Source organism: Eleginops maclovinus, chromosome 13, assembly GCF_036324505.1.
Source record: "Eleginops maclovinus isolate JMC-PN-2008 ecotype Puerto Natales chromosome 13, JC_Emac_rtc_rv5, whole genome shotgun sequence".
In the NCBI taxonomy this organism is placed as follows: Eukaryota; Metazoa; Chordata; class Actinopteri; order Perciformes; family Eleginopidae; genus Eleginops; species Eleginops maclovinus.
This window is the reverse complement of record NC_086361.1, coordinates 15,111,325-15,135,377: the sequence shown is the minus strand read 5'-3', so window position 1 is coordinate 15,135,377 and position 24,053 is coordinate 15,111,325. Positions and strand designations below refer to the sequence as shown.

General features: G+C 39.4%; 1 protein-coding gene across 2 annotated transcripts; it reads left to right on the top strand.

Annotated features, from left to right (window-relative positions):
* Window positions 1–1,757: 1,757 nt before the first annotated feature.
* Window positions 1,758–23,762, top strand: LOC134874818 (uncharacterized). 2 transcript variants are annotated; one of them, XM_063899034.1, is made up of 45 exons: window positions 1,758–1,955; window positions 2,504–2,572; window positions 2,822–2,846; window positions 3,496–3,528; window positions 3,784–3,849; window positions 4,322–4,449; window positions 4,532–4,642; window positions 4,786–4,843; window positions 4,937–4,984; window positions 5,161–5,229; window positions 6,887–7,026; window positions 7,164–7,295; window positions 7,381–7,438; window positions 7,510–7,590; window positions 8,378–8,458; window positions 9,282–9,362; window positions 9,475–9,509; window positions 9,653–9,721; window positions 9,812–9,836; window positions 10,209–10,277; window positions 10,361–10,500; window positions 11,259–11,378; window positions 11,578–11,635; window positions 11,752–11,790; window positions 11,888–11,944; window positions 12,034–12,182; window positions 13,487–13,588; window positions 13,688–13,736; window positions 14,657–14,737; window positions 14,928–14,970; window positions 15,004–15,548; window positions 15,631–15,708; window positions 15,892–16,028; window positions 17,082–17,183; window positions 17,329–17,386; window positions 17,491–17,618; window positions 17,769–18,300; window positions 18,804–18,986; window positions 19,243–19,491; window positions 19,710–19,772; window positions 19,863–19,996; window positions 20,076–20,207; window positions 20,370–20,427; window positions 20,516–20,590; window positions 21,665–23,762. In XM_063899034.1, the coding sequence occupies exons 1-45, from the start codon at window positions 1,929–1,931 to the stop codon at window positions 22,759–22,761; spliced, it is 5,814 nt and encodes a 1,937-aa protein (XP_063755104.1). In that variant the 5' UTR covers window positions 1,758–1,928; the 3' UTR covers window positions 22,762–23,762. The 2 variants fall into 2 exon arrangements, with proteins under 2 accessions (XP_063755104.1, XP_063755103.1); XM_063899033.1 differs by having other exon boundaries at window positions 14,928–15,548.
* The last annotated feature ends 291 nt before the right edge of the window (window positions 23,763–24,053 follow it).

Sequence of the window (24,053 nt, the reverse complement as noted above, 5' to 3'; positions counted from 1 at the left end):
AGCTCAGAAATAACAAGTCAGGCCTAGAATTAAGTACAGTACAATGAAGCACAGCTAAAACTTGAATTATGTTATATACTGCAGGGCAGCGCTTGTGCATATTGCTCTATGGATCAAACAAGTCTTACATGAGTCTCCCCTTTAACACACACATACAGACTCTCTCTCTCACACACACACACACACACACACACACACACACACACACACACACACACACACACACACACACACACACACACACCTTGGCTAAAACTTGTGCTCCTCTTTTCAAGCCTAATGGATCCTTCTTAGGATATTCTACCACCAACACCACTAACATCATTGCCTTTTTTAATGTATAGTTAATTATTTATTGTTAATATAACTGATATTTGAAGGGACCCAAGCCAGTGGAAGAACAAACCACTTTGCACTTTTACTAAGACTGCCACTTTAAGATGCAATTTCCTTTTTGTGTCTAATAAATTGTATGTACTGTGTATGGTGAGTGTTATTTCACTTATTTGCCGGTGCAAAAGATAAATTCCATTATACTCTCATTATAGTGGTGTAAAGTAACTGAAGTACATTTCCACAGTGCAGCACTTTGGTACAATTCTGAGTGACTTGTACTTTACTTGAGTATTTAAATTTGTTGCTACTGTGTACTTTTACCCCACTACCATTCAGAGGTAAATAGTGTACTTTCACTCCACTCCATTTATTTAATATGTTTAATTACTTTGCACATTTAGATTAATAAGGTGAAATATAAAAAAGAAGACTTTAGATATACATGGAGTAACATTCACAAGCTACCCTGTAACCTAAGAAGTGATTAAAGGTCCCATTGTTGAGGTGTACTAGAATATATTTACATTGTTTAATGTTCCAAAATCACATTGGTTTTTTCATTACTTGCTTTGCATATCGGCATCAACCTGTGCAAGGTTTCTGAAGCTGTTGTCCGTGAAATGCCTGGCACACAGTAGGACTGCGAACTGTTGAACGAATAGTGTTAAAAATTAATTTCAACCACTGACTTTTTCGTGGTAGGTCCCCCTGCCTTCAGTAAGGCAAACAGATGACATTTCGCCTCACATTTCAGGGCACAGTACTTTCTTGACATTTCAGCCTTCCAACAGTGGATGGCCTATTGGTCTATAGCTATGGGCGTGCCAACTTGCCGATTGGTCTCCAGATTTAGTGAGGTCAATAGCGCCCGGAAAAAAGAAATGGGAAAAGAAAAATATACAACCAGGCGTTTGAGGGCGGGATAGACACGTCTTTTCTGCTTTAGAGTTTTACTCGCTGCAGGGTGTACTCTGAGGGGTTTGACTTTGCAGAACGTTACGTGCAGAAAAAGCTACATAACAAGCAAAAGGACGGGTTATAACCGGAAGAGCATAATAGGGGACCTTTAAAACTAGCTGCACCTTTACCAGCTTTGATAAACACATAATGCATCAATAATTACGATCAAAATATATAGAGATATTATTCTAAAATGGTACCAGCATAATGACTACTTTTATTTTTGGTACTTTAAATGTATTTAGATGCTAATACTTTTCTGCTTTTACTTGAGTAACATTTTGAATGCAGGATTTTTACTTGTAACAGTGTTTCTACATGTTTGGACTTAAGTACAAGATCTGAGTACTTCTCCCACCTCTGGTAAATTTATTGGACAATGAAGTATTCTGAAACTGATCACCGTGACACTCAACTCAGGAAACAGTTTCTCGGAGGAGGAGTCTCATCAACACCTGCTCCTTCACTCTACAGAACAAATGCGTTGGCGCGTAAGAAGGAGCGACATGAAAACTGCGCAACAGACTCAAGGAAACATACTTCTTGACGAATAGTTTCCACTTTCAAACTTCTATCAAAACTCGTTGTCAATGGTGATGTTGTGTAGTTAACGGAGGCTGCAAATTCTGATCATGGACTACCTGAACCTGGGCTGTCCGGTAAGCTATTTGTCGATTCACCACACTTATTTGACTTGCTTCAAAAAAGAGGTGCTTTGTCAATTATCTGAGGTATGTAAGCACCAGTGGGTGTATCTGCAACACAGTTAACAGATACAGTTGCCGAAATGGCTCCCTTCCTCACCCGACCTAAACCATTTGGAGAACGTGTGGGCCCTCCTTGAGTAGGAGATTTACGGTGAAAGAAAACGGTGCAACGGTGTCTATATTTTTTCACAATACCAAGTTACATTGTGCAGTTTCACACAGCCTGCTCATTTGTTTGGGGTGTGTGTGTGTGTGTGTGTGTGTGTGTGTGTGTGTGTGTGTGTGTGTGTGTGTGTGTGTGTGTGTGTGTGTGTGTGTGTGTGTGTGTGTGTCTGTGTGTCTGTGTGTGTGTGTGTGTGTGTGTGTGTGTGTGTGTGTGTGTGTGTGTGTGTGATGGCATAATGTGTTTCAACACAGAAATGTTATATTTGCATCTGATTCCCTAGTGGACACCTCATTTTAGTATGAACAAGTATTTAGTTCTACTTCTTCTTTTCTAGGTCTGCCTCACCACATTTAAACTCCTTTTTGATATGAAGACCCATTTTCACTCAAATGGACATGTGCAGGTGGGCATTAAACCTTGTGAACACCTAACCTGGTTAATTCCCACTCTGTTCCATTAACCAGTAGAAATAACTTGGCGATAAAACAGTTTTCATGTTGGCTAAATATATCAGTTTTGTGTCTGCTACTGTCTCATAAACAGCATTAAGTTGTGTGTCCTGTGTTTAGATTTTTGTTATTGCAGTTTTCCATATTCCTGATTCTATGTTCTTTTATTACCCTATGCATGTTTCTTTGTTCTTGACCAACAGAAAATGATAGATGTCTTCCATCAAGGTAATTCCTTTTTCTTTTGTTGTGCACGTCTGCATGCAACTTGTGTGCACTCTTGTAAAAATGCAGAACTAAAAGTAATGCTATTAGTTTAATGGAAATGAGACTTGAGTTTGGGGGATTATTTGAATTCTTAAACTTGGAAAACTGGACAAACTAGCTCAGTAATAAAAGCCAATGATATATGAGATCAGATTATTTGATGCATGTCAGCTATAAAAGCAAACAGAATATAATTACGTTTTCTTATAATTCATATATTTGGTCTCACACCACACACATTGGAATTGAGTCAGCCCTGTATCAATGATACAAGATACTACTTAGTCTAGTAAAAGTTATTGAAAATCTGCAGGGAAGTCTGGACGCAGTGGCAAAAAAATAGCACTCATTGGTTTGGCTTTTGAATTGAAGCGTATTGTATCTGCATTGTTTTGTTGTGAGTTTGTATCTGAATGTTTTATTTTACTTCTATAAAAGCTCAACTAAATTAAATGTAATGATTAACTGAATAGAGATTCACTGCACTAACCCCAGGTGAAATGGCTGTTAAGGGGTCCCTTTTTTTTTTTAGTAACCTGCTTTAGAGAAGGTGTCTCTCAGATTTTGTGTCCAGTAAATTAACATTTTTTTCTTGTTAACTTCTTTTTAGATTCAAGATTCAATTTTAGGTTCAAGGGTCATGGTAAGCCTTTTTATTCTTACTGTTTGTTTGGCATAAGAAATTGTGTAAGCATACTGTAATCTTGAGCTAATTTTTTTTCAATTGACTTGGTAATACCACCAGTGTTTATTAAAACACTCTTCACTGTCATATTGCCGATGAACTGTAATCACTCTACCTGTTTTTTTTCTCTGTTTTGAATTGAAGTTATGTGGCCTTTCATAAAAAGCTGAACTGTTATCCTCTTTTTCTTCCATTGTAATTTTAACTCTACAGGCATCTTTCCCCACATTGAGTTGGTCTGTTCGCGAGCCAAGGCTGAAATCACACAGCCCATAATAGGTCAGTAATGTGTCTATATGTCGTTTGGTAATTTAGCATTTTCTCTCATACATCCCAACATTAGACAAACCGAACCTTGACTGTAGCGGAGTTAGAATGATTGATGGCAATTTATTTTCCTTGCTTGTGTTTATGACAATATTTATCACAACATTTATATTATTTGTTGCTGAAGGCAATGCGTCAGGTATCACATTGTCATGCATTTGTGGAATCATTCTCATTAAACAAATGTGAACCGGTCAGACAATGTACATACTGCTAAAGATGATAAACAGTATGCTTAAGGTGATACTTTGCGCAGAAATAAAATGTCCCAGAATGCAAGAAGTTATCTTTGTAGATTTGTAGAAGTTCAGCTGAAGACCAAGCGGATGAAAACACAGGTTTAGAGGTTACGTAAAGGGTAGAAGCCATAGTTTGAACCACAAGCTGTTGTGTCTATCGCTATCTCACCAGTAATTTTTTTCAGGCATGTCGATGTGTTTCAGTCGAGAGTCAAATACATCTTTTTACCTGTGCCATGTCTGTGAGGTAAAGTGTCAATCACAGAGGATTTTACAACACATCTCTTCAACTGACCACTCCAGAAACTACTTTGTAAGTGCAGATCATCCTAAAGAAATATGCAAATATGTTTAGAATTTGGAAGCAAAAATTGAATTTGTATTTTGAATTTCAGTGCTACATAAACCCCAACGCACTGAATTTCTCCTGGATCCCCAACAAACAATGGAGAGACGTCCGGAATCCCGAGTTCAGAAGGAAGGGAAGCAGTATGGGAGACCTACAGGTTTGTACCGGAAGGCCTGCAATACTAAAACTAAATGCATATTGAAATGTTTAACCGCCCGAGTGACTCGATGACTCTAAATAATGAATCTATATTTCTTGCATCAAGACGTCTTTGATTGGTTTGAAATTTTCTCTTTGCAGGTGTTGGAATTACCTGGAAACCTGTTTAAACAAGTGGAAAGAAGCACCTACTCGGAGGGTATATGATTATTAGATGACTTATAATACATATAATATTTGAAAAATCTATTCAATTGTAAATTCATGAAATTGATCTGATCCTACTCTGCAGTGGCTCACATTCTCAGTGAAATTGAGAATCTTCCCAAGATGAATGAAGGTGTGTAAGCACATTTCTCCTCAGGACTCTTTTAATAAAATCAAACAGTGCGTTTTCCTTCTGTTATACGTAATCAAAGCAGCAGACATTTGTTTGTTTTACTTTTAATAATCACTCAATATTTCTATTAATATACGTTATTGTTCATCACTTAAATATCTTTCTCTCCCCACCAGTTTTCAAGACCGAGAGGATGACGATACAAACATACCAAAAGGACAGCACAAGGGAACATCCTCTTCTTGGTTAGTAAATGTTTCAGAAAAATATTTTTGGGGATGAGAAATGAAGTATATTTTGTAGCGAGGTTTGTGAAGATGATGAAGGATTCTCCGGAGACACCAGCTTGTATATAATAAGGTTTATTACAATAGCATAGTATCATACACCAACGCGGGCGATGCGAGGTTCCCAGAGCCAATTGTGGAAGTCCCCCCCGAACAGTCTTTGTGCATGCAATTTATAGGAGAAACATGTATGTGCGCGTCCAAAGTGTGTTGTTCAGTGTGTTGTCAAAAATACACATATAATCCAGAATTACAGAAAATATATTTTCTCTGATTCAGGTTTATATTCATTTCTATTTTGAGATGTTTGTATTTGAGAGAACTGGTAGCAGATGAACAGCAGTCACAAGTGTGTGCATTTCTTCACATTGCAGCTGGTTTTTCAATGTCTGTAACCTTGGTCTCAGTTCACCTTGGCCCAACATGAGCAGTACCTTTAGGATCAACTGTGAGCATCACAGACTTGGGGTAGCTGAGATGCAGTGCATATGAAAGTCCAGACAGAATGCCCAAAAAAATAAGAATGAAAGGAGAAGCAAACTGCAGACTCTGTAGTCATGTGTCCTGTGAGAATCTGACTTAAATCACAATATTTCAATGTGAAGCTCCTCATTTCTGACATCTTCCTCTCTTACCTTCCCGTCAGGCACTTTCACTTGTACAGATCACTGTAAATATTGTATTATCTCATCTGACACTGACATACACCCATCTCTGCTCTGGTATTGTTAATTTAAACTAACAATCTTTGTTTTCTATGTGGAACAAATCTGCTCAAATCATCAGTGTTTTAATCAGGATTTAAAATCCATTTAGTCAGTGTGCCCCACTAAAGTGACATGTGCCCGGTCCTAGGGGCCCCCTGACATATTCGAGCTATAGGTAAGCATCATCCTATGGCCCCCCCATTTCCCTGAACAACATCCTCTCTGCACCCTCTATGACGTCAGAGAGTAACCCACTGTATGAACAGATTTAATATACCACAGAAATTCCACTGTTAAATGGGGCGAAGTCTGCGAGCTAGTTCAGGCAGTCAACTCGAGCACCAAGGATACATTGGCACATAACGCCCCTCGTCACTCTTGCAACCAACCAAACATAGTCTCCTAAGTCTGGCGCTCTGTTTAAACTGTTGGATCTGCCTACCTCTGCCTTGCTAATGCTGCTGCCGCCACTGCTATTTCCGCCTCGCTAATGCGTTCACCTCGCTGCTGCTGCGTTCATGTTGGCGATGCTCGCCTGCCCCACCACCACCCCAGCTTCCACCTGTGGGCTCGGGGTTAGTTATCTAATCATCACTCAATGTTCTATGTTAATATGTGGAGTGATGACGCCCGAGCCTAGACGCCAAACTCAAACTATATACTGTTTCTAATAAATATATTAATGAAACACGTGAGTTCTCTGACTGAACTTCCTCAATGGAAGAAGGCAGTCTGTCTAAAGCTGTTAGCAGTTTTCCAGAATCAAGTTAAAGTCAGTTAAATAAATAATTTGGCAAACTGATGAAACTTAAAGAGGCAGGTTATCAAGGCAAAATTAACTACACCAATCCATAAGTATATTCAAACTTGTTCCCCCTTGTTTGTGTTTTCTGATCATCGTCTTTTAGGCATGCAGCACCTGATTGAATGCATTTGTGTCGGTGAAACGAAGAAGAGATACTACCTCTGCACGCTCTGCAAGATAACTGTGGCCGCCCACGGGATCATCAAACACGTACTGAGTTTCGACCACATCTTTTCTTACTTCGTAAGTGCCTCTGACGCACAGTGAATATACATGAAATAAATGCTGATGTCTAATTGGGCAAAAAACATGGTAATTGTGAATCCATCATTATTGTTTGTTTACTTGGGAGGCATTCATTTGAATTTTATTCTGTGCAGAAAGCGTGGCACCCGTCAACTGTGCAGTCAAAGGAAATTTTCATCACTAACACAAAAAACCTTGGCTCCCTGATGCTTAATTTTGCAAAGCAGACAGACGCAATTCATGGTACTTCAAACATGGATATGAAGGTAATAAAGTTGATTATCTAGTACATATTTCCAAACGGATGCTTTTGTTCATACTCATGTGAAACTTTATGACTTCCTGTTACAGCAAGTGAGCCTGGAGCCTGCCAAATTCTCATCCATTAAAAGCACCTCTTATATAGAAGGTTGGTATTTATTTTTCATTTTTCAGTGGAACCTACAATGTTTTATTAATTGTGCCTGTGGTTGTTTGTAGTTTTGAAGGAGCTGGAATCGATCACAAAGGAAAACAATGAGAGCAGCTTGATGACAGTTGTCAAACCAGGGAAGAAGCTGGGTATGTATTGAAGTGAAATCTTTATTGTGATCCCTTTGCTGTCATACAGTAGCTATTCTCTTCTAATTACTGTCCTGTTTTCTTTGTAATCCTGCGGGCTTAGCAGTGACAGCTAGCAGAAGGCTCAACTATTTGCAACATTTTCTCAAAATCTCTGTTGAATGGTTTTTAGCACGGTACAATAATAGTATATAAGATACCGATACCCAGTGTTAATAAGACAACGTATGACAGCTGTTCTACTCCCCCTGATGTGGCTTTCAAACATTCCCAAAATCTACATGCAAGACCGTGTTAAGTCTGCTTTGGGAAGTGAAATGAGCGTGGCCTGTTTCTCCAGCTGCCATTGTATCACCTGTTCAGGCACTGATACCTCTTATGTTTGGTTGCCAATGTGTATTCAGTAGGGGGTTGGTGGACTGGTCAAACTGCAGAGCGGTAAAAACAAACCCACACCTGGAGGAGGAGACCTGTGTTGCTAAGGAATCTCTTCATTTTTTAAGATCAGCTTCAGATCCTGCTTCCCTAAATCCAATCAAAAACGTACACAATCCAGCTCTGTTGTCACAAAGCAATGCACAAGTAATACAGCACAACATCAAACAAAACCAAGCCATCCTCAATTTCCAAATTATGTCAAAGTGAAACTCGCAGCATTAACCTTAGCATGTACTTTGCTTCATCGTATAAATGTCTAACCTAACTGATAACTACTGTTATCAAGATTGGTTTTTATTTACTTTTTCCAGAAGTCAGAATCTTTTACTAATCGTGTCTGTGGTTGCAGTTTTAAAGGAGCCTGAATCCATAACAAAGGAGAAAGATGACAGCAGCTCGGTGACAATTGACAAACAAGAGAAAACGCCAGGTATGTATTATTTCAGTGTGAACGTGTGTTTACGCAGCACGCCATACAGTAACCTCTGCAAGTACTACAAACTGAAGTACTAAAAATCACCCCCGTCTTTATTGTGATCCCTTTGCTGTCATAATGTAGTTATTCTATGCTAATCCCTTTCCTGTTTTCTTTGTGAACCTGCGAGCTTAGCAGTGACAGCTAGCAGAAGGCTAAACTATTAGCATCATTTTCTCAACATCTCTATTTAAAGGTTTTTATCGGGGTATAAGATGGGCACATAATATACCGATACCCAGTGTTGATAAGACAGCTGTTCTACTCCCCCTGATCTGGCTTTCAAATGTTCCCAAAATCTACATGCAAGAGCGTCTTAGTCTGCTTTGGGAAGTGAATCGTGCGTGGCCTATAACTCCAGCTGCCATTGCATCAGCTATTTCAGGCACTAAAACTTTAACTAATAATGGACTGCCAGAAATCAACACCATGTGTGTTCAGTAGGTGTCGGTGGACCTTTTTAAAATCAGTCCCTAAACCCTGTTTATTTAGGATGCCAGTTCAACAATCTAACACCTTTTTTATAACATCAAAACCTACACAATCTAATTCTGGTGTCAGAAACCAAGCAAGAAAAGCACCAGTTATACAGCAGAACATCAAGCACAACCAAGCCAACCTGAATTAGCAAGTGATGTCCGAGGGAAACTCCCAGCATTAACCTTAGCATGTACTCCGCTTCATCATAGAAGTGTCAAACCAAATTGCTACTCAGGTTGGTTTTTATTTTCAGTGGAACCCAGTGTGTTTAACTAAGTGTGACTGTGGTTGCTTGTAGCTTCAAAAGAGCTGGAATCCATCAAAAAGGAGAACGATGAGTGCAGCGTGATGACCGTTGTCAAACCAGAGAATAAGCCGGGTATGTGTTATTTCAATGTGAACTAGTTTGATAGATAGATTCCAGAAAAAAAGATTATGTTTTCATTTTTTACAAAAATAAAAACGACCTTATTATTCTTTTTTCTTTGCAGAGGAACTTACTCCATCATACAAAATACAGTGTCAGGTTAGAAAATATCACAATAATACATTTCCTTACTGTAGCCTGGAAGTCATTACTGTACCTAATACTATTCACGTTGTGGAAAACATAAAGGACACGCATACTTTTTTTGATAAAGTAAGCTTTCTTTCTTTCACTTTTGGCAGAACTGCAGTTGGAGCTATTGCTTCATCTCTCAATATCGCAGACACCTGTCGCTAAAGAAACATCAAGAGGTAAATCAACATTCTCAAAGTTTCCTACAGAAAGTAATATGCTACAGAAACTTACTTACTATAATATCTGTCTCTAATGTTCTTTTCTAGATGGTGACTACATTTGTTGGCAAAGGTACAATTGACTTTTCTCTTAGTTTTAATAATAGTATGTATTGTTGAAGTGATTAATGGTTGTATTCTTGCTTTCCTTACAGGTGCTGATTGTTATGGCCAAAAGGGTCAACTTTATTTCCTTCTGTTACAACATGCTGCAACACACAACTGTGATATTGTTCATTTTTCTTCCGAAAAAAAGTTATTCTTCATTCTTGACAATGATTGATGTTATCACAGTTTCCTAAAATGTATCTTTGTCCATTTTGTGAACTCGTTACACTTAAGGAACAAAGATTGAGTTGATTTTAAAAAAAAATGTATTTACTTATGTAAAACTGTAATGTTTTTTTTAAGCATTTCCTCCTAACCTCTACCTTTGAAACATTAGGATGGGTACCTAAACTGCCGCTCTTCACTCTCCACACAGAAAGCTTGAAGCGAAAACCCCCTCTTATTGGTGAGCGATTTGACATGCAATTTTGTTTTCGTAAGGTGTTAAACTGAAAAATATATCATTTCTTAATTTGTTTGTTTGTGTAGGTGTTCCTCTGGTTATGACGTTTGTCTGCACACAGTTTCAGAGCGAACCTTTTTACATGTGCTTCGCTTGTGAGGATTGCTTCTCTGAGTCTTCTTTCAGACAACACGTTGACTCCACAAAACATCTCATACACACATTGGTGAGCTTTGAGTCGTTTGTGTGTATTACTGTCTCCTGTCCTCATTAAAAATGTGTATTATTTTTCTCCGCCACACTTACTTATGCCAAAAGTAAACAAGGAAATGTAGATGCATCAATCTATTTGAAAAAAACAAGTACAACTTAAGATGGACAGGAAAAGAGGATTACTGTTACGACTGGCTCGAAGCCGCAACACAATGAGGAGCAGACACAAGTTTATAGTCAATTAACAAAAGAGTTTATTGAGATAACAGAAAGGAAATGCCTCAGCCACGTGAAGGAAGGAAGAGGAAGAGAGAAACGGCAGTCTTCCTCAGGCCTTTTATGCTGGCCTTGATTAGTTGATGGAGATCATCTGCAGGGAGACAATCAGGGAAGGGGGGGAGACATACACACACAAACAGACGTATTGGCGCGTAACACCCCCTCCCTTAAGATGACATCCACACAGGTGTCATCCTAAGGAACACATGACAGGGCATCTGCCACAGTGTTGTCTAACCCCTTATTACTATCGAAAGGGTCACAGGACTGAACCAAGTACAGCCAAGGCCGGATGCAGTATGTTTTCTTCATTGCCACGACCATAGTACACCTGTTGCAGGCATGGGAAAACTGTTATTCTCCACACAACATAATATAGAAGATATCCAACATTTTAAAGAAGTAGCTAAAGTTAAAGGTTAAGAGACAGATGCTGGTGTTTGGATTGTTACCTTTGCTTTATAATGATCAGCTTTTGTCTTGAATTCTCAGCTGTACCAGAATCCGTGGCGGCTTACTTTTGCTTGGAAAAACTGCCTTGATATAAATCTTTTGAGATCAATGGCGTGGGAAGAGGAGAAGGAAAGAGGAACAAACCAGAGGAAGCTGAAGGTAAAATGCCCAATAACTTGAACAGAACTGGGAAAACTGTAAATATTGAAAAGTTTCTTAGCATAAAAACAAAAAATGAAGTCCAAAAGGCAATAACTAACCTCAGTAAAGTTCAGGTATAATAGAAGAAAGCAATCACCTTGTGTAGACAAATGTTTTCTTTAGCCCTCACCTACTAGAAAAATGTTTACTTTCTCAGATTCTTGATGTACCATACCGGATGTTACAGGGCCTCGACGAGCTAAGTTACGCTCAAGGTAGGAAGTGGTATTACGTTAAACAATTTAAAGAAAGCTCTTCTTCCTCTTTGCATTTTAGATCTGGTTTTCATCAAGTACATTTTGTGACGTCTCATTCTTAATTTTGTCTGCAGTGATGGAGAGATTTAGTGTAAATCACTTAAAGCATGGTGGTGAGTGATAAAACAACTTATCAGTCTTCAATAAGATACATTGAAGTCATCACTTTAATTTTACTTTAGCATTTTGTCTGTTTTTATGTCTGTGCAGTTCCTGAGCGGGAAACATACAGCAAACTCAAACAAAACGAGAGATTTCCTCTTCTCGGTGAGTAATACCGAAGAGATAAAGTCTGTCCATGAATAAGAAGTGCAAACTATGCTTGTTTCTGATGTTTCTTTACCTCATCTTTGCAGGTAGTCACTTCCTGGTCATGTACCCCAGCTGTGTCAAAGGGAATCCTCACACAGAAAAGGGATTCCTGTGTCTGCTCTGCGAGAGGAGGTTGTTAGGCGATGAATGCTACGCTCATGTGTTCAGTTTTGACCATGTGGCGAAATTTCTAGTAAGTATTTCTCGTCAAACTTCTTCCTGCATTTTTTTCCTTAATGTTGTTAGATGTAAGTCGCTTTGGGTTAAAAGCGTCTTACAAGTGACATGTAATGTAAAACTATGCTTTTCATATTTTCTTTCAGATACTTTTATTTGGCATTTTTACCTTTTCTTTGAAAATTGGGGTTTGTCATACAATAAAAATGCTGGATTTTTATGTTAATTTCATACGCTGTAAACCACTCCACTACCGAGGGGTCTCTGAGAATGGGCCTCTGAACTAATGACTCGAAAGTCTCTAAATGTAGCTTGTGTTTATCGGCAAAGGTCATATGTTATATAATCACATTATATGTACAATGTATTGAAATCATATGGCTGTGATGATGTAGTTGCACGCCTGTTCAAAAGGTATAAAGACTGTGGATATTCTGTCTGTTCAGACAGACACTGCTCTCTGCTCATTTGGTGCAGGGGTGTTACGTCCCCACCAAGGTCTAGGGGACCAGGGGACAGTAACACACAACAACCAATAATAGAGGGAGTCAGAGTGGAAGTTAACAAAAAGGTTTATTCCTTTTAAAACCGAATATTGCCTCAAACGTTCTTTAAGTGAGGAGGAGGAGACGAGACAGATTGTGCCAAACAAAAGAAATAAGTATAACAAAACAAGGCCTATCTAAGTCTATCCTTAGAAACACAAACTCAAACAAAAACCCTAACTCTCTGCACTACTAAGAATGGAACAAAGCAAAACAGGGGTGGCAACAATCCACTAACCTAGTGTGTCTAACAGGTTTTAACTACGTGATGAAATGTAGAAGGTACCCCAAACTTAACTAACGCCTCCACCTCCAGCCACACACATCCACAGTAAATGGAAAACAAGATTCTCTCTAGAATCAGGCACTAAGAAAAGGGATCATGCAGGCTATGGTGTCAGCAGCAGGCCCAGGTCAGAGAGACAGAATGCTTCCTTTATGACTGGCCCTGGCTGCTGATAGGCCAGCTAAAGGGTGAGGTGATCCAGTCATCCATCAGTCTCAGGTGCACCAGCAGGTACTGATCAGCTGCTGATTAGCTGCAGTGGGGAGAAGGGGAAAGAGCAGTAGGAAAACAAAAACACAAGTACAGCATGCATGGGACGTAACAAGGGGTAATTATTGTCTCTTACACTGCTGATCAACAATATAATACTTTAACTTCAACCATTTATGTGTCTGTGCTTTAATGTGTTTCTATTTGGTTATGCTGTGAGTGTTTCAGGTTTTGGATCCACAACATTTGTATTTGCACTTTGTGTGTCTGTGTGTATAGGAGAGTTTCCATCCAGGCTCCACGAATTCCAGCACTGATACAGAGATGTTGGAGGACTTGGCAAAACAAGCACGGTGCTTTCACCCCATATCACATGTACAGGTATTCAATACTAGAAATGTAATTTCTGTATCATCTGCATGCAGCAACGCCTCCAGCCTTTCATGCATTCTCTTGTTTCCATATTTTCTGTCTATAAAGGTTGTACATAGGGATGAGCCAATCTGGGATCCGTGCTCTTACTCTCATAGTGAGTATTTTTAACCCTTTGAGACACAACATGGGTCAAATTAGTTAGCTAACGAGCTAATCTAACAAGTGAGCAGACGATACTTTATACATTCTATGGAGCAGACACACTGATAATTACTGCTAACGGTGCTAAAATATAAATGAAATAATAATAAAATTTCACTTACCGAAAAAACTGGTGACCAGACTTCTTAGACGGTCTGTTAGTACAATTAATCGCACAGAGCAGACAACTAGCGGCTAGCGCCCACTGACGGCTCCAACCTGTCAATCAAAGCGACCACGCCCTTAATTATGCATAACTTTAAGCCTTAATATAATTAAAATTGGAGCGTTATATAGAAATTCACCCTCCTCACAGTTGTCATGAATAGGGAAATTAGCTATAGAGACCTAAAGCAATTTTTGTACCACGCTGTAAACATGTTTATTTCTGCTGTAAAATTTGGCATTTTAACATGGGGGGTTCTATGCAATTGCTCTGTTTTGGAGCTCGGCCACGCGGCCATTCGATGAACTGCAGTTTTTGACACCAATGTGTTTCACTGCTCAACCCCGGAGGTTGCCCCTTGCTCAAAGGTGACCCGAGTGAGTTTTAATTGTAAATATCTTTGCAATGAATTACTTATGAATGAATAATTCAGAATTCCAGGTATTCCTGAATTGACTTGTTTTTGATCATCACAAAGCCTTATTTTCATTATTACTTTCTTACTTTTCAATAAAATAGTGATTTATGTTAATCATAAACGAGATATTTAATGAAAAATTTGAATATTAAATGATTAAATACAGTGATTTCCAAAAATATAGCAAAGAAACCTAGCATAGCTTGTGTATGAAAAGGTTAATGCAAAAAATGTTGCACATTGGCATCTCTGACTGTCATGACTAATCTTACACTATATTTTATTCCAGTATTACACCTCCTGTCGTGTACAAAGTGGAGTGCTTGTCAAGCACTGCTTAAGCCCAAAATTAAACCTGGAAGGAAGCTGGGTAAGTCTAGCCAAATTAAAATGTTGTCATGGCAATGCATTTAGATTCTTAGAAAACTGCCAATAATAATCTGTTCACCTCATTCACTTGGTTTTCATTTTTGACGGTTTATATTGTTGTAGATACTGAATAGAACAGTCAATAATTATAATCAAATGCGTATTTCATGTGATGTATGTTTGTTTTTAAGTCCCCAGAGGAACCCTGAAAATTGTGGCCACAAGACATGTGACAGACAGCAGTCAGAAGAACTGCAGGATGATGGAGGGGGGTCAAAAGTCTACAGAGAAGAGTGACACCACCCTGAAAAGAAATCCTGTAAAAGTTGGTGCTGAAGTCACCAATACACAGTTTGCAAAAAGTGGACAAAGTGCAGAAACGGGAAACAAGCAGATTCCTACACCAAGTAAAAAAGAATCAGAGAACAGAAAAGAAGGGCTTTCAAAAGATGGTTTGGAGGAGATAAAGTCTGCCGGTAGTGAGACATGCCCTGAGATCAAGAAGGAGAAGCTAGAAGAGCCTATACTGAGAGAACCAATTAGCGAGACCCCAGAAACCTGCAAAAACACAGACAAAAAGGATGAAACAGAGAGTGGAAAAGAGAGGAACAAAAGCTGCAAAGATATCCTGAAACAGAAGAGGATAAACTCACATGAAGACCCTTGTCCTGTTCACGATGTGAACCAAGAAAAGAAACAGACAAAAGGAATTCTCTCCTCCAAAAAAGACTCATCCAAATCTCAAAAGCAGGTTACCGCCACAAACCAGGGAGGAAGTGGCAAACCAAGTCAGAAGGCTGAAAAGGACGAAAGTATGTTAAGGCTGTATTTTGGTCTGTGTAAGATTTGCCTCGGTGTTTCTAGTAAACTATCTGTGCTCTGTGGTTGTTACAGGTTCTTCAAATGTGAACTTCCAACAAAAAGAACAGCTGTGGCAGTTTCTCAAGAAGAAGACTCGACACCCTGTGATTGGTCGGTGCCTTTTTTCTTTACAAATATTTAAAGAGTTTGCTTTTAAATGATGGAGGAAATGGAGAGGGAAAGAAAAGAAAAAGTTTCTTAACTATAGAATTTTTTATTCCTCATACCATTTGTTGACATTCACTTGACCATTGAATAAGAACATATGTTGATGGTGAACAATGCATCTCCTAGGCCTAAGTTCACTTCTTGAACTCAATTGTGATGAGCGTTACCCCCTCTATCTGTGTGAGTGCTGCTCTCTGATGATCCCAGAGAAGGACATCATCAGCCATGTTTCTGGATTCTACCACCAGAAGTCGTATCTGATGGTGAGTAAATGTAGTACTTTTTGGGTCTGTCTTGTATGCTGTGTGTCATTGAGAATCTCATCGATCATTGTAATCCTTTCTCAAAATCCAGTCAGTCAAATTCTCATTCTGTACATAAATGCATACAAAGTAAGATAAATTGATTGAGCACTTCCAAAGGTTAATTATTTTCCCTCAGTGTTTCACCTTTTCCTAATATATTTTTTTCAATTTACGTATACGATGTGAATATTGTACTAAGATGGAATGGATCCTAACCTATCCCTTTAGGACACAGCTTCACATTTACAATAAATGCCAGGCATAATTAAAGGCATTGAAGTCTTCATTTACCCCGGCAGATGCTAGATGCACAACTTATATGATTGAACACAAACTTTTTTTAAAGTATTTCAATTGTTAATATATAGTTTTTGACTTGAACCAAACAGCTCACATTAAAGGTGTGGTGGAAACTTTTGAAACAATGGAGACGAACCTCAGAGAGACACTGGGAGAGCTGGAACTTTGATGGCAAAATTATGAAGTTAACGGCCGGAGAATTGACAAGACATTTGCTGCAGCCAAGAGTTGACAGAGCTGTTGCCCGAACATTTCTGAAGAACTCCATTACAATACGAGGTTTTAACTAGTTCAGAGTGTATAATCAACATTCTTCAGTCGCCAGACTAAACGAATATGGACTATACATCTGACTAAAATTGTCATCAAGGTCAATAGAATATGCGTACAAGAGCACCTGGTGCCAGATAAACTTGCGCCCAGCTATCCCAAAACAATAAAACCAATCTTAGGTCAGCATGAGCTCATACCCAGTAAGGGAACAACAAGGCTCAGGAAGCCCAGGCTCCCCCTCATTAATGAAGATAACGGCACCTCCAAGGCCGAAAAAACTATGCCATGGCAATACAGACAGAGGAAGGAGAAAATGATGAACTAGGTTAAACACCTAAGCAAAAAATATTCCCTAACAAAAGGCATCTTACTCATAGCTATCAATCGTAACTTAACATCTTCATAAAAATGCTTTTCCGTGTGTGTGTTTTTGATTAGAAGCTACAGAAACTCTCGCCTCTACCAGCGGTGCAACAGATGAATGCAATCAGACATGTTGCTGCTTTGATTGAACAACAGAATGGACATGGAGAAGCTCAGGTTTAGTCATTGTTATTATATTTGTGGACATTGTAATAATGGTCACTTATTGAGCTAAAGAAAATATTTCATTTGGCCAGCGTTGAAGATTGAAACTGATTTTAATAACAAGTTTTACTAATTGTTGTTAATATCTTGACTCCAGGTTGTGGATATAGAGGAAGACATTTACGATAAAATCTCCAAACAAAACTTTAAATCAGGTAGGTCTACATCTATCCCTTATTTTCAGATTGGATGTTGTTAGTAGTTTTGGTTGAATGTGATCTTTAAAGGATCTTTTCTGTATTTTCTATCATCTACAAAGCCATAAGGACGGTTAAGGTACTTCAGGATCAGTATGAAAGCCCTTCAACGTCAGCTCCGTCTAATGTTCAATCTGTGGACTCGTCGGCTGCTCAACATCAGCTCTGTTCGGGGGGGGACGACTACCAGGTCAGTCGATTTGACATCAGTCAGGTCTAAATGTATGCCGAGCAGATGTAACGAATATAGCATGAAATGCAGCAGGTTTTTTTTTGACTTTTTGGCAGCTGCACAACTGAGCAGTGTACAAAATATGGTTGTTTTCATTTCATTTCAAAGGAGGTTAATATGAAGGTTGAGGATTCAGACGACTCGCAGGCAGAGGCATCCCGCAAAACTGCAGCCGCGGTGGCTCAATTTGCAGGTTTTACTGAAACCACGTCCAAGACCTCCATCTCCTCTGCAACCACCGCTAATCTAACAGTAACCCACACCACTTCAACTGCATCCATCTCAAATACGATGTCAACAACAAAATCTGCAACGTCGCCCAAACCCCTGGAAAGAATCACTGGAGCTGCAGCCAATGTTACAGCTAAGACTTCATATGAAGCTGCCGCAGCCTCCAACAACGAGTCCATGGTAGTGCATGGAGTCGCCTGCAAAACTGCTCCTGCTTTCACAATGGAAGACACCTCCAGAAACTCTGAAAATGTGTCCATAGCTGTTGTCCCAACTAAAACCATGGTGACATCTGCAGCCAATGTTAAAAAGTCAGTTCAATGTGAAAAAACTGAAGCCCCCGAAGCTCCCAAACTGGCCACAAATCCAACCAGAGGGCCATCACATGACTCCACAACTCCTAAAGTCGGTAAGTATTCTTTCTATAGAGTGTAAAACAGTGTATATTATGTGTTATTATTCTTTAAACTGGTTTCATTATCTTATTTTACCTCTTAAACCTACCTCGACACTCGTACAGCTAACACAACCGTAGTCATGTTCTACACTGGTTTCTGGTATCTCTGTATTATATCATCACTGATCTCAAGTGAGTTGAGATCTTCTTCCTGCTTATAAAGCAGAGATGAGGACATGATGATACAAAACAAGTGTAGAAAAGGATCCATTATGTTTGAGTTCATTGACCATGAGATCCTTTTTGTTTGAGTCACTTCAAGTGGCTGAATGAACCTGTTTTAGTCACAGATTTTGCTGTTTCATTCTCTTCATTTCTGCAAATGTTTTGTCTTCGCATTGAGTTTGTAATTGCGTGTAAAATCACTTCCTGTTTTGTGTAAGCACACAAATAGAGCTATAATGAGAAATCCTTAAATAAACCACACTTTTTTAATACATCGCTGTATTAAAAAGGAATTGAATCCAGTTCCAAAGTGGAGGGAAGACTTGCTGTGGGTCAGTTGGTCCGAGCTCAGAGCGTGAAGAGTCCAGAGTCTGGAGATCGTGACCCGATTCTAGACCAGGTTCCATCGCATTCGATCTTAAATAAAAATGAGCCCGTTGCATATCCTGGCATTCAACAGTCAGACATTGCAGGTAGGTCTGTGTGATTCACCTCACCTTAGCCTTTAGATATGGGAAGCCAGGCGTTAACATACGGATATTGATCATTATGGATGTGTTAATTATATAAGCATGTGAATGTAAAAGTATGGTTTTAGCTGCATTAGTTAAGTAGATGTTGGTGCAATGTTAGGTATTGTTTTTGTGCATACATCTAAATATGCAGTGCATTGTTTGTATATTTGTCTGATTTACACAAATATCCACAATTTCTAATTCTTACTTCCAGCCGTCAAAATAGGGAAACATCAGGATTATCAGCCTCCTCCTGCCCCTGGCTCTGCAGGCAGATTTACCCAAAGCCTGGACACTAGACAGCAGCAGGAGAGAAGTGGTCCAGAGTTGGAGGACACAAGCATGAAACTGGAAGGCTTCCAGAAAAGGGCAACAGCAGTGGCCAAGGAACAGCAGAACCAAACTAGATCCAGCCAGAGGGTAGAACATGTATCGACGCAAGCACTCGCAATGTTTTTAACAGGTAGGTGTTAAAGTTTGACCTGCGTTATTTTCTGTCTTTAGTACGATGCCACAGACTTTTAACATTTTGAGGCTTAAGCAGATTTATTTTACTTACTTATTTGTATAAGTAACACTACTGGTAAGCATCGTATACATTTTTTTAAATATCCACCTTCATTTAAGTCTTGAGTGTTTTCTTCCATTTATTGTAGTAATGTGTTGTTATGGTTGTCACAGGCGAAAGCAGTCATTTGTCCACCTACCTGAGTGTACAGGGAAGTGACCGTGGACCAATTATAGGTGAGTTCCACCTTGCACAGCAAACCTTTTTCATTTCTATTTCATTTCTCAAGAGCATACCATATGTTAAAGCCAGCATGTCATCACCAGGTCTAGGCTTTGTGTGGGAGTGTCAAGGGATTTCTGTGAGCCCGTTCTACCTGTGTGAGAGCTGCGAGGAAATGATCAGCCATTGTAATATCTGTGAACACATGAGGAGCTATGATCACCATTTAGAATACATTGTGAGTGAAAAATGGATTCAAAATATCAAAGACAAAAGTGTTGCTCCCACCTTTAACTATAATATGCATGTGTTTGCAGTGGATGAAGCACCCAGACTTTCTGTACTTCTGGGATTTTGAGTTTCTTCTTAACGAGATGAAACAGGACATAGTAGGGGGCATTGCTCAGATGCTCTCTAAACGGGAGCGTTACAACAGGGTGGATGCACAGGTAACCTGTTCATGTTTCATGCGTGTTATCTACATTCCCATGCGGTAATTGGGTCCAGATTTGGTGTGAGTTTATGATAGACAACATGTGCGTCACCATTTTTCTTCAGTGTTTTAATGAAACAAGTTAAAATACGAAGTGTTTGTGTCTTCTCTTACAAAGTGTATACTGCTGAGACCGGGGGCATTTGAACAAGTTAAGAGTCTTTCGTTCAGTGAAGGTAACAGTCAATTTGCAAAGTCTACAGAGTGTAGGATACATGGGAGCATGCTGTCTTCAGTATCAACTGTGCCTTTTGCTTTTTGCAGCTTTAAAACTGGTTAAAGCCCTCAAGAAAGATCCTAAACTCGTCTGGCGAACCAGCTCTACTCCACAACAAAAGGGTGAGTCCCGTTAGGCCATTTAAGCTAGCCTTTTGTTTCTCTTCCTAATAAACAAGCAAAATGTTGTATAGGATTTTTGTCACCAGCTCACCAGAACCAGGTATACCTTGAATAGTGTTAGATATCTGTCTGGTGTACATTTGAAAGTATTTATTCATATTTTTAGAATAGAATACAATGACTTTATTGATCCCAATTTGGGAATGTTTTATGTTGCGGCAGCATAAAAACAATGAAATATAGTTACAATACGAAAAACTAAAAAACATATACATTTTTGACAAAAAATGTACAGAAAATATTAACAAAATATAAAGCAGGATGTAATATGTACAATAAGTGAGAGGTGTGGAATATTATTAGAATAAGTATAGAATGTACAGTATGTAGTGGTTTAAGTCCTGTGGTCACAGAGAGGCTACGGAGCAGAGAGGTGCTTTTGAAATGTTTGTAGCATTTTATAATAATTTTACTGAATTTAAATGTGAGAAGTCAAACGGTAGTTATTCTTGTCTGAAATCGAATAGGGCTCTGATGCTGACATTAAGCCAGGGCCCACACGAGGCAGGTCAAATGCAGCTTAATTAAACCACCACCATTAAACTTTTTGTTAATATTTATGTAGGTTTTTATTTTTCTGTTAATTGTTAAAAGGTCTATTAATAACAATGTACATAGACTCCTGAATTTACTCGGCCACTTACAACATTCTCTGCATTATTAAGCTCAAGCTTGTCAGGATTTATGTGTATAGTTTAATTCACCTGCATTAATTGCACATTGGTCTGCAACATAATCTGCACTATTCTATCTACTTGACTATTTTTATTTTATTATTGATTCGATTTGTTTTATTGTTTTTTCTTGTATAAATATGTTGCATTGTTGGAGCAGCTCGGGATTTAAGATTGTCATTGCCATATCTACCATAGCTAATGTGCATATGACATTAAAGACTTTGAGTCTTGAATCTCAGAAGCAGATTTCAGAAGGGGCCTTTTCCCTTCTTTTCTTAAGCTGTCAAAGAGTTAAGCATGTATTCTGTTATTAATTCTCCCTTGTCTCCTTCTGTAGGAACAAGACAAGACACAGAGAAATATCATTCTGAAAAATACATTGGATATTTGGATGTGGTCCAAAAAAGAAGAGTCTTGAGTCCTCTGAATGTGAACAGCAGCTCCTCGTATGCCGACTCTGTTGTCACTCCCGTCTCGAATGGTGTCTCCCCTGTTAGTCCCCAAGAAAAACCAGGACCGAGAGACTTTCAGCACCAGGCGCCTATCCCAGAATTGCAAGTAAAACAGGCAGAGGTACATCTGGAATCCCCATATTCCATTATTGTTGGACCTAAAACCAGTCAAACCCTGTCACCTCCCCCCCGAGATCAATGCCCTCCAACCAGAAAAAGACCAGCTGATGAATCAGTCAAAACTCTGGACAGATATGGCACAAGTAACCCCCATCTCCAGGATCCTTTGCTGGAAAATGACAAACCAGCTGAATGCAGTCAGCCCAGCTCTGAATCAACCTTTGAGTCCTCTTTAGTTAACCCTGCTACAGCCCCCACCCTCCTGTCTCCCGAGGACCAGAACGCAGGACTTGGATCTTGTGAACTAGACGAATCCCCTGAGTACAGGATGAATTTTGATCGCCTAATGACTCTGGTGAGAAAGACTAAGTTAAATATTTCCGCTGACAAATCACCTCTTCCTAATGATGAGAATGCAACCTCCTGTACTTACAATTCATCTCAAAGGCTTATGGAAAGCAGATCGGATCAAACGCGTGTGCAGATAACATGTAACATGCCCACAAAAGACGTGACACAAGATCCAGCCTCCGCCTACTCATTTGAGGAGATGTCTCCTACGTCTGCAGCTCCTGTGGACGATGAGAAGCAACTTGACGCCCCTCATGCAAACTTGGTTCTCGCCGCAAACGACTCCTTTCTTAAGGGCTTCACTTCAACAAGAGGCAACCTTTTGTCCGGAGGGACTGAAGTCCAAACAGTCAGTACAGTGTTACCTTCTGCCAGCTTTTCGGACCCAATCGCCCACAACAACAGAGAAGTGTCGAAGCTCAGAGAAACCCTAATCCCATCTTCTGTGAAGTCCCCAACGTTAACCCAGGCACTGACAGACTCCACGAAATGCCCATTAACACCATCATAACTCCCAGGACTAACCATCAATTTATGAGCAGCTATTACAACCAGGCATTCACTGAACTGATCCAGGGAGATCAGGTCGCTCGCATGCTCCCTTCAGCTGGAACAGTAAGCCCCGGTGAAGCTTCCGGAGGCCAGTACATCTTAAACGGACAGCAAATGTTTATTTCTCCCGACGCTGTTGGAAGCTACACAACACCAGACAATATTCCTGCATACACAACAAGGGGGGTCTACCCAAGCCAGATTTACCCACAGCAGGAAGCAATGCGTTTCAATATGCAATCATTTGGACACACAGCGTATCCTCCGCTCCCAGAATGGGTGTTACTGGGAAGGCAGCAGCAGTGGCTCTTACAGCAGCAGCAGTACTCCTCATGGATGATGGCTCCCCTGCCTTCGGGAAATGTGGAAGCTAGCAATGATGCAGCCTATGTAACACAGAATTCTTCTCAAGTTTACTCGCAACCTCCGTTCATTCACTATCCTCCTCCAGCCAATAGTGGAATCATATCCCACGGATCAGAAAACTCCTTTATCGCCTCTGGCACAGGGTTTTTCACTCCGGTTCCTCATATGACCGATAACTCTCCTCGCTGAAAACTACCTGTAAACACAAGTTATTTTTGCAGTACACCTGTTCAATACTGCTGTGTGTTCAGTTTTTTTTTTGTCAACACAATGAAGTTAGATATGGGGCTTACAAATCCCGTCCTAATCAGTAAGATGTCGTCCAGCCTTTGTTACATTTCAAATAAGGTGTAAATTGTTAATTGTCATCTTGTTTTTTTATTGGTTTGTGTTTTCACATACACATTAATTGTATTGAGTTATGCAGTATCAACAGGTTCAATATACTGCCAGTTCCTTCAAAACCTTTGCTTGCTTAACATGTGAAGAATGAGTTCGTAAAACATTTCAGAAGGCATGCTACTGTAGTTCTTTTTAGTTCTTTCATTTTTTTGGTTTTGTGATTTGTCTTTTAATAAAATTCCATCAAATGCAGACTTTCCGTTGAACGTGATTTTTATTTTTATTTTTTTATTTAAAAAAAAAAAAAATGGGGATTGGGGAAAAACTGTCGCTCCAAAAACAACTCCTCTAGGATTAGGTTAATAATGAGTGATATTGGATTCATGGCAAACTTCTCCCCATCAAATGTTGTGCCCCAGTCTATACTACATCTAAAGGTACAGATAAAATTGGTGATGTAGTCTGATAAATGTTGTCACGTTTTCTTTCCCACGACCTACATCTCTTAGATGATGTTTAACCGAATCACTCATTTGACGGCAG